Source organism: Penaeus monodon, chromosome 39, assembly GCF_015228065.2.
Source record: "Penaeus monodon isolate SGIC_2016 chromosome 39, NSTDA_Pmon_1, whole genome shotgun sequence".
In the NCBI taxonomy this organism is placed as follows: Eukaryota; Metazoa; Arthropoda; class Malacostraca; order Decapoda; family Penaeidae; genus Penaeus; species Penaeus monodon.
The window spans coordinates 8855030-8873598 of NC_051424.1; the positions used below are offsets into that span (position 1 = coordinate 8855030).

At 35.7% G+C, this 18569-nt stretch overlaps 1 protein-coding gene across 1 annotated transcript in view; it reads left to right on the forward strand.

Annotated features, from left to right (window-relative positions):
- The window catches only part of LOC119597641 (E3 SUMO-protein ligase RanBP2-like), a 38655-nt gene that overhangs the window by 432 nt on the left and 19654 nt on the right, over positions 1-18569 (forward strand). The window contains 20 exon segments of the mRNA XM_037947235.1: positions 3379-3604; positions 3788-3955; positions 4069-4253; positions 4426-4583; positions 4771-4891; positions 5043-5421; positions 5628-5864; positions 6544-6770; positions 6889-7046; positions 7180-7330; positions 7577-7718; positions 7860-8113; positions 8551-8847; positions 8999-9061; positions 9243-9303; positions 9484-9625; positions 9795-9939; positions 10359-10539; positions 12326-12544; positions 17910-18100. Of these exon segments, the coding sequence (XP_037803163.1) occupies positions 3379-3604; positions 3788-3955; positions 4069-4253; positions 4426-4583; positions 4771-4891; positions 5043-5421; positions 5628-5864; positions 6544-6770; positions 6889-7046; positions 7180-7330; positions 7577-7718; positions 7860-8113; positions 8551-8847; positions 8999-9061; positions 9243-9303; positions 9484-9625; positions 9795-9939; positions 10359-10539; positions 12326-12544; positions 17910-18100 (3705 nt within the window).

The following is an 18569-nucleotide window of genomic DNA, read 5'->3' on the forward strand; positions in this document are numbered from 1 at the left end:
ATAAAAAAGGTAGTTAGTGCGTGTCGTAAGTTCCTTTAAGCGTTTATTTTGTACCAGCGATAATCGCAATACCATTTCCACCTTAACTTCTACACCAGGAAGCGAAACGGAAGAGAGAGGGAGCCAGAGTTGGGAGACGTAGGATTTGTTTCTTTGTCTCCTCCTCCTCCTCCCCGTTCTATTTGCTTCTTGTCGGTTTATTCTTCATTTGCCCGGAGAGCTGAGGGAGAGGCTGCAACAGGTGGTGCTGACTCTGTTGACAGTGTTATCTGCAGAGGGAGTTGCCAGGCTAAGCTGTTATTTTTCCTTTGTTTATGTGTCTGCTTTAGATAGGGTTGGTTTTAGTGTCATGAGCTGCAACAAGGAAATTGGATATTATATTAGGTAAGGATAAGGTAAATGTTCAGAATAGGACTTGATTAAGATATAAAAAATAAGGTAATGGCTACAAAGGAGACCTTAAGCAGTATTGTTTGATAATTGTTTTTATAACTAGTCATGAGTAGATAAGATATGTAGTAGAAAGTGAAATTAAGGCCACAGTAATTTATCAGTCAGCATATTTAGGCTTGCATTTTAGTGAAGCTGTGGCCCCAGGGCTTCATCTAAGGCAAGCAAACCTTTATGTAGTAAAATCTAGTAAAAAAGAGTTTAGAGCCCTACCTGGTACTTATCAAAAAGAATAATTCCAAACTCTTTTATACAAAATATATATAAATGAGGGATATATATTTGCTTTAGTTTGATCATGTTCTTAGCAAATGCATAACACAACTCTTTGTATTTTCTGGCTGGACAAAACCTTATTTACTGTGCAGTGTGTCGTCAGATAAAGGTCCCCTCAAAACTTCTTTGCGAGGGAAGACCTAGATTTTTTAAGAAAAATCCTAGATACTTCCCTGTTTTACATTTCATTAAATGACAACAAAACTCCATTACATATTCAAGCAAGATAAACCTAGAGTGGATCCCTGTAAGATTATAAATCCATGGATGTTTCCAGAATCTGTCTTCCTGACATATATATTGTGGAGATTTATTGCCGTGACAGATAAAATCGCAATTATAATGTGTGTGAAAATCAGTGATAGACTTTCAGGAATGTAATTGATATCTAATCAAAAGGTTAAATGTAAGGATAGTAGATTCTGTTGAATAAATCTATGTAAATTTAGGCACTGCATCCGTCATGCTCCACAAGAGTGGCAGCCACCTGCATCAAGATGTTTAAGGTGGCTAAAAAGTAATTAATTTAAAGTCAACCTTAAAGTAGAATTGCAGCCAGGTAGCTCTTTACAGTGGCATTTACCCATACCAAACTAAACCATATACCTTATGCACTTAATCTAATTAACTTCATATTCTTTAGTACTTTGATTTACCACATCTCTTGTATTTTAATCAGCTGACATTGAATACATGTGTTTACATGTGTTTCATATTTTCAAAAGTTATATAAAAAAAAATTTATATGATAATATTGCTGTCTTTAACACCACTTACTCTTTTTCAAAAGCGATTTTGCAAATAAGAGTAGTGGAGTGTTGAGGATAAAGTACCAGTCTTTCCTTTCCTGAGATTGAACATGTGCCACATATAGTCAGATTCTCTCAAATAAATTTAGAAGACAAAGTTACAATTGCCTTGCTCTCTGGCAATGGCTGTGGCACATATGATTTTTAAACAGAAAAAGACTATGTACACTCGAAAATACTAAACTTATCCATGAATGTGCCTATTTATTGTATACACAGGCTTAACTGTGCATGAAATGGATGCTTGCCTCTCATCATAGGCCTATGGGCCTGATGCCTCATAGGAGAACAGATGCCACCTGCCATGAAAAGTTTAAATAGGATGTCTATAAAGGATAAAAAGAACTTAAATACTGTCAAATTAATATATATAGTCCTTAGAGATGCCACAAAGTAAATAGGAGTCTGTAAAGGATAAAAAGAACTTAAATACTGTCAAATTAATATATATAGTCCTTAAAGATGCCACAAAGTAAATAACATGAAAAATGGAAATGTAAGAGAAACTAGAAGTAGTTAACCATTTTAGAAAGTGAAAGAACTAATTGTCATTTACAGATTCACCATATTAGCTAATTCCTTGTTATAGCAAAAGAAGATAAATACACAAGTAGAGAGGCTTCATTAAATTGGTTGAAATTGAAAGCACTGTTTCCTTGTTTTTTTTGGTCTAGCTTTCACATTCTTTAGTTTGTTGATGAAAACATCTCAAGGTTCTGTTGCACTGAAATTCCCAGGCAGTGTTTATAGTAAACAGCTTGCAACATGATTGCAGTTGTAGCTTGTGAGAAAATTGACAGTTGCTTTAGCAACAGCATTAAGTTCTAGCAAGATCTTCCAAATCTTTGAGTAAAATTAGTAACTTGAGTTTTGTGTTTTCTCTTTATTTCTTCTATTGGCATGAAGTTGTAACTTCAATAACTCAGCTTCCCTGATGACAGTACAAATCATGTTTTCATGTTTTGTGGCTCCTGAGTGCCAGTTGGTGAAAAGGTCATAATCTGATTGGAAGTGTAATGTGCCCCCCCCCCCCCAAAAAAAAAAAAAAAAAAAAAAAAATATATATATATATATATATATTTTATATATAATTATATATATAATTATAGACTTATCCAAAGTTCACCTTGAATCAGTGAATGAAATGGAGAGTTACATGTGCTGAAAAAAAAAAGACTAAAAAATAATTTATATATTGACAGAAGATGCAGAATGCATATGGGCATGAATTAGTTGGTCTGTAATGGTTCCCAACATTATGATATCAGGAAGGCCAAACTTTTATCATGATAGAAAATATAAGTGGAATTCTTTAGCTTTGGCTATGGCAATCACATTCCATTGTCCATATTTTTGAAGATTTATATAAGCGTTATTTTAATTCTTGTATAAAGTGTAATTGAAAATTTCAGTGTCTGGATGGTGTTATTCTTGACAATTACCAGTTTTGTCATAGTGGTTGTTGCCTTTATAGTCACATTTGTATATATGGATATATGCAAGTAGATGATATAAAGATAGATGCAGATAATGAAATATTTACATTGATATAATCAAATTATGTTTGCAATAGTTTTATTATATGCAACATTTATACCAAGTCAGATGTGTGCAGGATACATATGGTGGTAAGAGCTAGTTCCAGCTGACTTACCCATGTTCTGGATCAGTGGATTATATATAGCATGTAAATTGAACTTTCTTTTTTTTTTTGAAGCTGTACATGGTAATTTGTATCAGGTGTGCTTTTTCATTATCAAGCATTGGTAGAATGTGACTATTACAGTAATTTAAAACTTAAACATTAACATTTTTTCTAAAATGTGGTTGAATTACCTTTCAGAGAAAAGTTCGGGGTTATAACATTGCCCGCCTCTACTTTAACATCAATGAGTATGAGAGTGCCCGTCGTTACTTGAGTGAATTCCTAACAGTGCGCCCTAAAGCAACAGATGCTCATCGTTTATTAGGCCAGATCAATGAAGGTCTTGGAAATAAAGAAAAGGCAGTACAGTCTTATAAGACCTCCTATGAACTAGGTGGTGGCCAAAAGGACCTCATTTTGAAAAGTAAGTTGGTAATGTGTTTATACATATATATGTATACATTTATATACAATATAATATATAAATAGAAATGCACATGCACACACACAATGTGTGAACACACACACACACACACATTATATTCAAATTTTTATGCCTGACATTTGTTTTCATGCTAAGGAGATGTTTTATTTTTTTAAATTTCAGTCTGTGAGCTATATACAGAAGTACAGTGTGACAATTCAGTGCGTCTGTATTGGGCAGAAGAAGGCCATAGGCTCTATCCTCACAATGAGAGTGTTGTCAAGTTGCGTGAAGCCCTTCTCACAGGGTCAGGAGCACACTCACGGGAGGAGCTTGAAAAATTATACCTAGGTAAATATTTAAAATGTTTCAACTTAATTATTGTCATTGAATTAATAAAGTATGTTGTTATTGAATTACTTTTGACAAATGGTTTTTCTGAATTTTCCTTTTCTCTTTGCCAGATGAAATTAAAGCTAATCCGACAGATGTTAGACTACAAACCAACCTCCTACAGTTGTATAAAGACTGGGGAGCTGAAGACAAAAATAAGCTCAATGAAGCCTACAATTATGGGTGTCAGGTGGAGGCACGTAAGCCATTTTCAGAATCACTGGAATGGTATAAAACCCTATTTGATATCATGCAGGTGAGAAGTGTTCTTTAGTAACCACAGATTTAGTTATCTTTATTATGTTTACAAAATGGTTAGTTGAAATGTTACAGGTACATGTATGTATGAATGTCCTTTAAGTAGAGCAGTAATGAATATATTTTATTGAAAAGACCCTAAGGTTTTAAAAACGATTCTCAATTTTCAGGAATACCACTCATCAGCTGATGTTAGCAATGAAAAGGAATTCCACATCAACTATTTGTCTGCCCAAGAGCGACTTGTCTACCTCACTTTGGCCTCAAGCAGCAGTACTGCACTCCTGTCCCAGTGTACCCTCACAGATGCTGCTGCACTCCTACACAAGTCAGTCTAGTTACATATTATGTTCATCATTGTGTTGAATTATGTTTTTTGTCTTGTAATTACAGGTATCATACTGATAGCACTTGATTTTTATTTAGGTAAATAAAGAGAGTGGCAACAGATCAGTATTTACCTTTTTTTTCATGTTAGAATTAATTGTTATACCTTGTTCTCTTCCTTTTCATAGGTTTGATCAAGATTTGAAGATCAGTTTAGAAGTGGTGGATCAAAATTCTTCTTTTGGTCAGATGATGGTGGGCCAGTTGTACCTGCATATGGCTATATTCCTTTTACAAAATGCAAAGAAGGTAACAATTCTTAACATTTAATACATCTTAAATTATAATTTAAAAAAAAGTTCATATTTTATAAAAATGATAAATAAAAATCACAAGTTGACAGTTGCAGTATTTGGATATCAGTTGATATTGTGAATTGAAGTGAGATTCTGTCTTTCAGGATGGCCTTACTCACACAAGTACCAGTGCTGGAGCATTGCTGTTTCATGCCTGCAGATACCGGTCATCTGAAAGTGCCACGCAGTCAAAGTCATGGAGTTCAAGAGATCAGTTCTGGTATAAATTAACTTGTCACAGACTATCTCAGGCTGCTCATGTCCTTAACCATATGGCTAAAACTGAATCTGAAAAGAATAAGTTTTTAAACAAAGTGAAACAGCAGTGCAGTAATAAGCAAGCTCAGGAGAATATCTACCTGACTCTGTTTGGGGCTTCTAATGCCAACAAGAAGGAGGGGAGCTTTTTCCTCAGTGATGAGCAATTTATTTCAAAACCCCTGACATACCCTGAAGCTGAACAAGTAAAAGTCTGGGATAATGGTAAGTGCAGCAAAATACTTCAATCATCCTTGGAATCTTTCCATGTTAAACCACTTGTGAAAGAGAGTGTTTTATATTAACAAAGAAACATTGGCATTTTTCACATACATACATTCATATATACACTGCTTGTAAAAATAAATACATTTTGTATGTACTTTTGTTTTCCATAGTATAGTTAATAAGTCTTTGTTTTTATATAACAGTTGTAGGAACCATGTACTGCTCAAGTTTGCGTGACATGGTGTGGTTGTGTCTGCAGCAAGCCCCAACTAGTTGCAAGGAGCCTCAGCCATACTACACATATACATTATTTGAAGGTCTTCAGTTTTCCACGACCAATGTCAATACAGGGGCTCCAGAGACCCTGTGCCATCTTGATCTCCTAGCTTTCTTGGCTGCAACTGTGTATTGCCAAATTGCAGCTGCAAAAGAGAATAATGGTGAGTTTAGAAATGTTCTTTGTTTAATTATTATGATTTTATTTAATTATTATTTTTTTTTTATTTATTTATTTTTCTTTTTTTTATACATTATAGATTATATTAAGTTTGATGGCTTTTTCTCTTCCAATTTATTTTAGTATTTTCTTTCCATAGTTTTTAATTTTTACTACCGCTCTTGGTTAATTAAGATCACTCTCCTTAAAATCTAATGTAATAATCCCTCATTGATACTGGCAATGAGAAGAAACAATCTGGCTGACGTGATTGCCGTGACGCAACTGGATCCAATGTGTTAAGGGTCTTGCACTACAGAACTAATGTAGAAGTTCCATTTTACAGGTTCTCTTTATTTACAAGATTAGTCTATAGAGTCATTACTAGATGGTGTACAAAGAAAATTATGTGATGGTAGACATACATATTTTTTGATAGTAATAAAAAAAGGAAGTTACTTTTATTTCAATATAAATATAAGGCACTGTCTTTACTGTATCTAAACTTGGCATGCAATTGTTATCTCTTCATGGTGATCCTGTTAATTCAAGTTTTGTTTCCCTTATTTACCTTTCCACTTGATGTAATAGAATATGTTACTATGTTGAGTTTGTCATATAAATATTTACTTTATATATTGAACAACATAGATATTATTTCTGATAATTCTCTTGGCCCTCAGGTCCTCCTCCAGCCTCCATGCCAACAGTGGTTGCATCAGTCCTCAATACAACAGAACAAGCAGAATGGTGGACTGCTGCTTACACGCTCTTTACCAACCGTGCTCACCATAGGCTTAGTAAGCTGCGTATGATCTTGCAGCGGGGTCTGGAGGTTATAAGAGCTGTTGGCAACCATGGTGTTGACTTAGCTCTTATGGCACACTTGGCACAATGCTTTTCTACCTGGGTATGTATATTAGTTATATATCTTTTGTAATGTAAGCTTCTTTACATTTATGTGTATTTTTGTATTTATATCCTGTGTGCCCACCAGTGTTTCCTAACTGTCACTTATTGCATTCCAGGCAACAGCAGCCAAAGAGGATGGAAGCACAGCAAGTGAAGTAGATGCCTTAGAGGATCGGGCAGAACACTACTGGCATCGAGTACTCACACTTTGCCAAAGGGCTGCGAGGAATGTGATAAATGTTACACCAAGGAATAGACTATTTGTTGTACAAAAGTAAGGAAATGTACTTTAATTACATTCTAACAATTTGTTTTACAAGTATTAGGCAAATTTACATTTGTTTTGCATATTAACTTTATTCCATATGTGGTTCAAGGGTGATTCTAAAAGCTTTGTTTCTTCTCAGCATATCTCTAAGTGCAGAGGAACGCTCCAAGGTTGAGGAGGAAGGGAAATACTTCCTAGCCATGAGACTAGTTCAGGCAGGGAAGCTGCAGGAGGCCATACAAGCACTTGGAGAATTGAAAAGTCCTGAAGCATCATTCCAGAGGGCAATGGTAAGTGATTTAATCTATTGTATTTCATATATTGATTTTTTTTTTTTTTAAGTTCATAATTTTACTTATTTGTATGATTTAATTTGTATGCAGTGGCTAACTATAACTAAACAGAATTTAGGCACTCCATTTAATATAATTTATTAAATGGAGTAACTTGATAAGTATTGATTCTGTGATATAGATTATTAAAAAGATGAAATTGGAAAGAATTAGTACTACAGTTTAATCTTCTCTTACTTTCAGTTGTATAAAGAACAGGCCCAAGCTATTACTGGTGAAGGTGGTGTAGAAACCGTGACAGCAGATATACGTTCACAACACACCATTCTGTTAACACAAGCAAGGGATACCCTTTATCTCACTCTTGACAGATTGCGGATGCCAGGTACCTAGTAATGCTCAGTAAAGTATACAGTGTATGCTAGATTTATGCATAATAAAAATAGTACTTTTTTATCATGTTGAATTTAGATAGGAAGTAGGTAAAGTTTTGTTAAACCTGAATAATTGTTACATCTTTTTACAGGTGTAGATCGTTTTCATCCTCTCAACACAAAGTTGAGTCAGCAGCTGGAGGATGTTGAAAGGCGCCTTTCACACATCAGTGTAGACCAAGACACCCACATTCAGCGAGAGGATGATACAGAGTCCATTTCGGATGCCTCCCAGTCACCTCGACCTGACTTGGCTAATGGACATGTTGTAAATGCATCTCAGCCTCCACAGATGTTCAGTACACCATACAGAGACAACAGAAATAGTAGCAGAATAACAAGACAGGTAATTTGAAAATATATTTGTGCAAAGCTAATACTTAAAGAATAATTGATAAATTTTATAGCTTTATATCTGTTTGTTACACTCACTCACTCTCTCTCTCTCTCTCTCTCTCTCTCTCACTCACTCACTCACTCTCTCTCTCTCTCTCTCTCTCTCTCTCTCTCTCTCTCTCTCTCTCTCTCTCTCTCTCTCTCTCTCTCTCTCTCTCTCTCTCTCTCGCTCTCATATTCTGTGATGATAATATTGATAATATTGAGTGAATGGGATGTTCCAAACTTAGCTGATGGAGTAGGGACTCAAAAACAAGTATTCCATTGTCCTACCAAACAAACAAATAGACACATCATAGGGCACCTTCCACATCATGGACATGGTAGTAAGTATGTTAATTCTTATCTCTGAATATTAATATGAATATTTGCCAATATTTATTTTAGGAGGCCCGTCCAAGCCCAGAACGTCTGGATGCACAAGTGAGAGCTATCTCGGAGGTTCAAGAAAATACATTGAGGAACATGGAGGACACATTAAGGAATATGGAAGAACAGAATGCGGCACTTAGAGCCCAGAATGAAGCTCTCAGAGACACATGTGCTACAATGGCACAAGAGGTCAAGGAAAATGCTTCTTTGTTCCGCAGTATTCTTGAACAGAACAAAAGTATCTCCCAGGAAGCATATAATGCTGTACTTAATGAAATGAAACAAGTTCAAATCAGTATAAAAGACCTGCAGGTAAGATTGATATGCTCTTCATTTTTGTGTATTATTGTTATAGATTTTGACAGTTCCCAAAGCAGTGTCAGAAATATAAAAATCCAGTATCAGTGGATGTGAATCAGTTCTCATCATCTGACTTATTAATAATGTTCTCTTCTGTCCTCAGACTCAAGTTCAAAGTATAGCACTTGATGTAGCAGAATTGCGAACCATGAAAGCAGATACAAAGGCAAGTGTCTGCGCAAGAAGGGTTGATATTTTATCATTTTTCCTTCCTCTTCAAAATTATTGCTGTAAATCTGTTCCTCAGATTGCTTATTAGGTGTTGGTAATTAAAAGCAAGAATATACATTTCCTCTCCTTGTTCCTGTCTTTTATTAGTTGGTTAATGACATTTATAATTCTTTCAGCATACTGAAGTTGTTGAAGCAAAGGCTAGTGAAGAGCAGGTAGCTGTAGACCTTCCTGCCGGTAAGTTTACCCATATTTTTGACTGGGGAATCTTCTCCATTATCTCCAGCCACTGAAGAAAATGAAAAATTATATTTCATCATTGTGCTATGAAACAGTGTTATTGTATGGCAAGTTTATAAAGAGAAAAAAAAAAACTTATTTGTTTATTTACTTATTTTATTTATTTATTCATGGCAGCAGTAGTGCCAGCTGGAATATACAGTGGTTACATGGGATACTACAGTCAGCAACCTGTACCCAACCCATTGATGCCTACTCCAGGGCTCTTTGGGAACCCTCCTTTCTTCCCACCTTCCACTCTCCCAGACCAGACATACAGGTATGTTCAGTGTAATAATACAGTTCAGGGTTGTCAGTTTGAAGTATTCCAGTCAGTATAATTATTCCATAAGCATCTGTGTGATAATTTTGTTGTTGTTGTTGATAGGTCTGTTATCAAAGGATTTGGAAAGAAGATTAATTTTATTACTTTTGTATTTCTTCATCAGCATGCCATCAAGTGTTAGCCAGGTGACAACAGTAACCAGTCTAAGTCAGACAGGATCTTCAATAGTGACCCAGGCTCTTGGCTCCCCTGCTATTGTTACTGCTAAGGAGCCACTACCATCGCCCTCTGGAATTACTGTTGCACAGGCAAGTCTTTGGAATTGTAGTTTTGTGTGTTTCTTGAGTTCAGAGGTCAGTGTGTGGTACGGATGAAGCTTTTTCCACACTAGAATCTATTCTCTCCTTTTGTTTAATTGTTTGGTTTAGTTGATCCTTAATTGTACATTATAAATTTAGTTAAAAAGCAGTTGCTTAAAGATACCTTTCATTTATGGTTTCTTTACTCAAGCTTGATAATATTTTTATTTCTTTATTTATATTTTCCTATATTTATTTGTATACAGCAATCGTTTTGCCTTTAAATTATATTTTGTTTTTATTTATTAGTGCTAAGAGATTTTGTATTTGTTTTAGATAATGAATATTTTTGTTTGTTTAAACCAGTTGTAAAAATTTAGGAATAAGAATACAATGCCTAACCCAAAACATGATTTTATGGTCACCAGAGTCTTGCTACAACAAACTTGGGTAATGTGAGTTGGAGTGTGGCACAGGGCATTAGTTCTTCATCTGGCACCACCAGCAGTGCGCAGATAATGCCACCTGTTACCAGTGCTCCTCATGCCTTCCAGATTACAATGCCAGCTGTGTCTGCAGCTCTGACACCACCACCTGCTTCTGCACCTGGTAAGTCTATCTTTTATTATTATTATTATTATTATTATTATTACTATCGTCGTTTCAGTTTGATATTGATTGAACAACATTATCATTATTGTTATTAATATTACTGTTACTGTTATTATTGTTATTACTATTTTTGCTTGATTTCACTAAACAGAAGATAAAAACTTGTATCTCATTTTTATCCAATTTTCTTGCCTGTCTGCTTTGGTACTAAATATGTGATTCAAAACGTTTAGCACTGTTTGCATCATTTGAAAGAACTTCAAATTATACTGAGCATTTTCTTCTATGTGTTCACCTATATGATTATTTCAAGATTATATTATTCATTATTGCTATTTTTGCCTTTGAATATAAGAAAAGGTTAGTGGCATAAGATTGTGTTATTCAAATATTCTTTTATTCAACTAGTAAGAATATCTATAACTAGGAAGTGACTGTAGCTCACCAATAAGAAAACATGTGAAGGCAACAATATTTAGCCCTTATAATTCTGGTTGATTTGAATAGAGAAATATCATATATTGCTTATAAATGAGAGAGAATATGAAATTACTCCTAACATTATTCCATCGCCCATTCAGGTGTAACAGTTCAACAATTTTTTTTCTAGGGAAACAAAACGTAGCCTTACGTTACAGTTTTAAAAAGTTATAAGTACAAGTTTTATGATGATTTAAAACCGACAGATTAGTGATTTGAAAATGTAAAACCTTGTAAGATGATCCTAGGAATTGTTGAAATGTTTTGTAAACAGCAAACTGTTTTTGAATGACATATACCACCAGTTTTATGGTTTTGTACCACCTCTGGTTCCTCTGATCAGGTTATGCTCATTTTATTTCTTCATTTTAAGATATATTTGTAGTCCTTGCCCTGCCTTTTCTTGTGTTCAGAAATTACATTATTTTTATATTTTTATATTGGCATTATTGAGTTGTGTAAGGAGCATTTAAAGGATATTATGTATCCTTGGATATCCAGATTACTAATTGGAACATTATAGATAGTGGTATGGAATCATACGGTTTCATGGTAAATTCTTTTTGAACTTGTCTCAAATTACAGTGGAAGAGGTGCTTTCAGTAGACAGTGTCTCTGCTCTGTTCTTTATACTAAGACAAATTTAAAATTATATAAGAAAAAAAGTTATAGTATATTTGCTAACAAAATTGCTTTTGATAGTATTTTTAGATTCTTGTAACTTTATATGCAAATTTTGGTATGGGATGGTTACTTGGCTTGTTATGAAATTCTATCTACCAAGTGCCTTGTTGAATGTCTGTAACATTTGCATGAAATTTGGTGTACATTAACCCGACACCGATGGGTAACAGAAATCTCTGAGCATAATACTCTGGTGATTTCTGGCAACGGCCAGACATTGGGCGCGGGAGTCCGCTACATGAAGTGAAACTTCCTGCTCCACACGCTCTGGCGCGTCACTGCGTGTACAGCCATACCCTGCAGACCAAGCGGTATGTTATGTCTGTGCACGTGACCCATCGGGAATGGGTTAAAGGAAGCTAAGACACCAAAAGATGATGTCTTTTGAATTTATGGTACACTTGTATTCTAACTTTTTACACAAAGGAAAATGTATATTTTGTGCATTGGTCTATGGGATTTAACAAATTATTATAGTCCTTTTCTCACTAACACCTTAAAAGAAAGGGCTCTTATTATATGAATGAGCAAATCAGCCAGTATGAGCTAAAAGACACAAAATTCACACAACTAAGCCTAGGATTTCTCTCTGCAACATCCATCACCATCATGACACTAGAGGAGCAGCTGTCAATCACCCTTCCATGCTCTGCTACGGGTCTCCTGGCCAACATACCCGCCCCCCTGTACTCAGCAGTCACTCCTGACTCGTCCCCCCAACGAGGCCAGTCACAGGTTAAATCACTGTCTCCGTATTTGTCAACGGGCGGCTTGTCTCCCGCAGCCAACAATCTGGATGCTCCATCTGCCTCGTCTGGTTCACAGGACTGCACAATCAGTATGTCATACTTCCAGTCTAGAGCGCGATATTTTGTATGTCTTGTGTTGCTTTTGGGATGCTGATGCATGGCTGGTTTAGAAGTCCTGTACAGCCTCGTTCACTGTTTTCCTGCCTTGTTCCCTTTGTGATTTATCTATATGGCATACAAGACTGTCAAGTAGATTTTTATATTTTTATTTTTATTTTTTATTTGATTTTTTTTCTATACTGTTGTCTGTGTCAGTGATTGCTTGTAAAGAAATGACTCCAGAAACAAGAGTTCCTTTGGAGACAACCACATACATCTCTAAACACATTAGTTTTCTCTATACTTTGTGTAGATATGCATGTCATTTGGGTAAAGTAGTTGCTTGTAATTGCTGCTTGTATTTTTACTTATGCTTCTTAATGCATTTTAAGTATAATTTAGTACTTGTATAATGATCTGGTCTTAACCGTATAAATGTAATGTAAGTTAATGATATTTGAAGCCAAAAATGCTTTTGGTTATAGGTAACAAAATGAGCTTCATAGCTTAGCCTATCTATGAAATTGCTCAGAATACTTATATTAACCTACTGCTGTGCAAAATCATCTAACACGGGGGTTCCCAACCTGGGGGCCATGGAGCAATATGAAATTTTTGCCTTTGAATTAACTTTCATTTTATCTCACCTACAGTACATACATATAATTCTCTTACATATCAATAAATTGGATTCTTTCCATACCATTACACTATTGATAACTAGTAATATATGCATCTGAAGAGATAAGTCACTGAATGGAGCTGTGGAAAAGATTACATATTGGTCAGGGGTCACAGAATGAAAAAAGTTGGGAACCACTGATCCAACACAAAAGACTGGGAGCTGTACCTTACAGTCATTGCTCAACATCATATTGCATATCAATAGTCTGGGAAAAATCTAAACAAAATACCCAAAGTGTAGTTTTTACTGAAGTGTATCAGTTTGTACTATTATAAGTTTGGGAATTAAAATATCAGACTACCACAAGTTGGGTATTTTATGTTCAAGTTTGAGGAGTAAACTTTTAAGAGCTGTTGAGTTCATTTTGCCATTCTGTATTTATACTATGTAGTTGCCAAACTTGTGTTCAAGACCAGTGATTAAAATTTCAAGTTAAGGGATGTTCTATGCCACAGTATTAGTCAGAAATGGAAGATGAAATGTATTTTATAGAAATTCTTTCTGTTTTGTGTTTATAGATTTAGGTTTACTTGCAAAAAAAGTATAAAGAAAAGATGACAGTGGAATATCACATATTTGACATAATTTACCTGATTACAAATTTTGAATATAATAGTATTAGAAGTAGTTGTACAGTTAATATTGCTTTAATTTCCTCTGTGATCACTTGCTAAAAGCAGCTTGACAAGGAAGTTGGCGGGCTAGGTTACAATACTGTAGTTACTTTGTTGGTCTATGAATGTAGAGACTGTAATGTAATTATATTAGACTCTACTTCATTTCATCAGCTGACATTTTTTTTTGTGATATTAGTATAGATTTTTCAAAGCTATTTTAGATGGGTGCTAGGAATAGAGAAAAGAAAACACCCAGAGAATGAAGGCTTGTAATTACATATCAGGAAGGTTTTCTTTTTGCTTAATTGTAACTTTTTTTAGTGGATGTGGAAGTGTTGTGTTTTTATCAATAGTTGTCATTATGTTTATATATTGTCTCTACTTATAGGATTTGTTGGGTGCTAGGGTATTCTCAAATCTTGCCATGACATAAAATTTGTTGATTTGTAGATAAGAAACAAGACTTCCCTAGGTCTTTGTTGCCTTCTAGCTCAAGGTAGTAGTTGTTAGTATAGGGCCTGTAGACTGGGAACAAAAATTAAGTAGGTACAGTGTTTACCCTTGGCTCTTGAAGTTTCCCATCCACCAGGCCCATTTCAGTGGAGGAGGGAGTCAACATGGAACAATTTTTTTTTGATGCATTAACCTTGACTGCCTGAATGGCTGTTTAAATCGCAGAATTTAGTCACCCTTCTTCATTTGTATATGGTATATGAAGAAAAGCCACACATACTGCTCAATCTCTCCTACCAGTAAAGGTGCAAATGTGGCTCATTGTCTCCTACTAACTTATATCTAAAATTCTTCTAGCATGCTCTAAAGCAGCAGTGGTTCTCAAATATTTTGGTATAATACCCCTTTTCTCTTATGCTGCATCTATAGTATCCTCCCCTACCCCACCCCACCCCACCCCACATATGCTATAAATTCAAAACACATTTGGAAACTATAAGCAAGTGCAGAATATAATAATTTAGATAAATTTGTCTAGTAAAATGGAAAGGTAAATTTTCAGTGATGCTGGTTACTTATATTTGTAAGACAGGATACAACTCTCAGTGCCAAGGAGCCTGAGCCTTGGCCCTGCACAGGCTAAAATGACAATATTCTTATGTCTGTTGTCTGGTTTGGCTGGTGTATCACTTCTGCTTTGGAAAGTGACCCATGCCAGTAACATCAAAAGATGCATGTTTGGACTTCTAACTTGGATTTGGAACCATAAGAGGAGATAAAGCTACACCTTTTGCATATAACTTGATGTTGGCTTTATTCTTTTAAGATATGTCTTGTTTAAGTGTTGATGTAAATTTTGTGTCTACTGTGTAATAGTGTTTACTGTCCCGATCCTCCCCCTTACTCCCCTCACTATTACCATGTTCCTACCACACATTTTTTTTTGCACACCAAACACCCACGGGGGGCATTTAGCTACATCTTGAGTCTTCAGTGTAAAGTGATTGGAGACAAGTGAAGGAAAATTTTCATTAATAGTCAGCAGACGCTTTTCAGTCCTCTGGCACTGAGCAAGGGTAAAGGTCATTTTCAGGTTGTCTAGGTACTAGTCAAGTATGTTTGGTAAGATATAATGTATTTCACTTTTGTCTGTATCAAAATTTAGACATGTACTCAAAAGTAGTAGCTTCAGTTGTGGAATAGGTAAAAGTGAGAATATACAAATCCACAATGTAAAATATGTAATTAATTATTTGATATTACACATTATGTATTATGGACTTAACCTGTATCTGTTGGGTCACACCTATAGTCGTCATAATAAACTGCTTGATTTGCTGGGTATACTTATATGTGTGGCGATGTGCTAGAGCATCAAGTGGAAAGTTCTGTTACGTCTAGCAGACTCACGCTCCCAACGGCAGGATGGTTGCCAGAAATCACCAGAGTCTATGACGCTGAGAAATTTCTAATGCCTCATCTAAGGGTTAACCCCTTAGATCCATGTGCTTTGCGGCCCACACGTGGCCCAAAACACAGACATTAGGCTTGCTTGAGTGGCCACTCACACAGGTGTGTGGCTTTTAGGGTGGGCATACACAACACTTATGTACAATGTCAAGACCCTTTGCTTCCCCCCCCCCCCCTCCTCTCTCTCTCTCTCTCTCTCTCTCTCTCTCTCTCTCTCTCTCTCTCTCTCTCTCTCTCTCTCTCTTTCTTTCTTTCTTTCTTTCTTTTTCCAATATCTATATATTTGTCATTTGATATGCTGTATCCAGATGATGATAATTGTTTTCCTTGCGCAGGCTCCATATATATCTCCCCTAGGTAGTCCATAACTTAGTGCACTAATAAAACAATAAGTAGTAGTAGTAGTTTTTTTTTTTTTTTTTTTTTTTTTTTTTTTTTTCTTCTTCAACTTTGTGTAATACATTCTGCAGTGCTGGTCACAGCTGGCAGGAGTAGGACCCTGAGTAAGGAAATGGTGTCCTCCCTGGAGCCAGTGCTCTTCCAGTCATGGCTTACAGATGGGACGGTGCACATTTGTTTACTGAAAGGAATAATCCAAGACCCCTTCATAAATGCCCACTGAGTCCAATCATCCTCCAAGAGCTTTGTGGACTTCTGGCAAGTCCTTCCTGTCAACCTGACTTTCAGCCAAAATTCTCACAGCAGCATGTGCCCATCACTGTGGCCCACAGCCCAATTTTTCCATTATATGTTCACGTTACCACCCTTCAAGCAAATTTTTTTCATGACACGGTCTCCTCATCTGAATCCAATTGGGTTAATAATTATTATTCATACCTTTACTGTATGTTCTTCAAAGTTTTTGTCAGTGGCCCCAGTCCAAGGTCCAACTGACAGTTGTGAATTTATTATCATCAGTGTTGTCTTTTTTCTATACATAAAGGGCAGCTATATGTGGCTTTGACTGTCTCTTGATCAACTTGAAATTCTGTTATTGTAAAGATAGGTAGTGCTTGTGCCCTTCTATGCTTTTTTTGCTTTTTAATAGCTTTTACTACTACTCTTCCTTTAGATTCTGCTGTTTATAGACCTCTGCCCTAATTTTTCCTGTAGAAAAGTTATGCTCATAAATTTCTGTACCTTATGCTCTTATATATTGTGGTTTTAGATGATCCTTTCACAAGGTGTATATAAATAATATAATATATGAAGAAACAAATGGCTGCCAGGGAGAATAATGGCAAATACAAATAAAACAAAATATTAAAAGATGTAAAAAAAAAAAAAAAAAGGCAAATCTTAAATGTGAACATATCAAGATCTACTATGTCTTCCATCACTAATGGAAACAATAAAGGAAAAACATTTGTGTTAAATTTTGAGATTATAAGTTCTATGTGCTGCTGCTGCTGCTGCTCTTGTATGGGAAGTGCATTGCATGAGTGTGGTAAACTATATTATTTTTCCTTTTTTTATATATATATAGTCTAAACAAGCATTTTTCCTCAAATGTAGTAAAATTTGAATGAGGAAGCTTTCATATTTGGTGGATATATAGTACTTGGGAAGTTTTCTAATATAAGCAGGGTGGGAGTGATTATCTGTATATTGGTGTAGGTTGTTATAATACATGATATGATATGTAAAAGCTTGAAAAGGTTCATTACATTTGATCGTTAATAAAATTCTCATTAATGGGATTAGGGATTTAAGCATTTATTTATGATTAACAATAAGTACTACTAGAAAATGAATGAATCAGAACATGAATTCAATAAAGCATGCACACAATGTTACTTTGATTTGCAGAGTGATGTCCTACAGCTTTAAGAAGTACTATGTAGTGGAGAGTGCTAAAACCAGCTCACTAATGGCTCTAAGTAATACTAATATTTTGCATGACTTTCTGTAGATTTCTGTATAAGTATCATCTTGTTTCTAAGACAGATCTGCAAAACTTGGTGGTTGAAGTAGATTATTAAAGACTTCATGAGAGTAGTTAATCAGGGTTGGAATAGTTAGTCTTCTCAAAACAGTGATATTGAAAAAGGGGGGGCAAGTCTGCACCCTTTTTCTTTCTTCTTTATTATTTAATTTATTTTCTTATTTATATTTATTATCTTTCTGTAGCATTTTCAGGGACCTTTAAGAGTCCTGGGGGCATTACCGCAACAGAATCCCCTGCTCCAAAGGCAAAGGAAGCAGCTGATGATGACAATGATCGGTATGTAGAGGATGACCATGACCCGTGTCCAGATTTCAAGCCTGTAATTCCATTGCCGGAGAAGGTGGAGGTTCGCACAGGGGAAGAAGATGAAGAGGTAGGTTGAGATAGTTAAACTTTCTCTCTCTCTCTCTCTCTCTCTCTCTCTCTCTCTCTCCCTATCCCTCTCTCTCTCTCTCTTTCCCTCTTATCCCTCTCTCTCTCTTTCCCTCTTATCCCTCTCTCTCTTTCCCTCTTATCCCTCTCTCTCTCTTTCCCTCTCTCTCTCCTCTCTCTCTCTCTCTCTCCTCTCTCTCTCTCTCTCTCCTCTCTCTCTCTCTCTCTCTCCTCTCTCTCTCTCTCTTCTCTCTCTCTCTCTCTCTCTCTCTCTCTTTCCCTCTATCCCTCTCTCTCTCTCTCCCCCTTCCCCCTCTCCCTCTCCCTCCCTCCCACCCTCTCTCCCTGTCTTGAAGAATTGCATAATCAGTAGCTGAAGGTAACAAATATTGAAAATGTAAGATTAATATGTAGAATTAATATAGAGTGAAGGACAATAAGTGCTTGTATTTTATCGGTTAGTGAAGAAG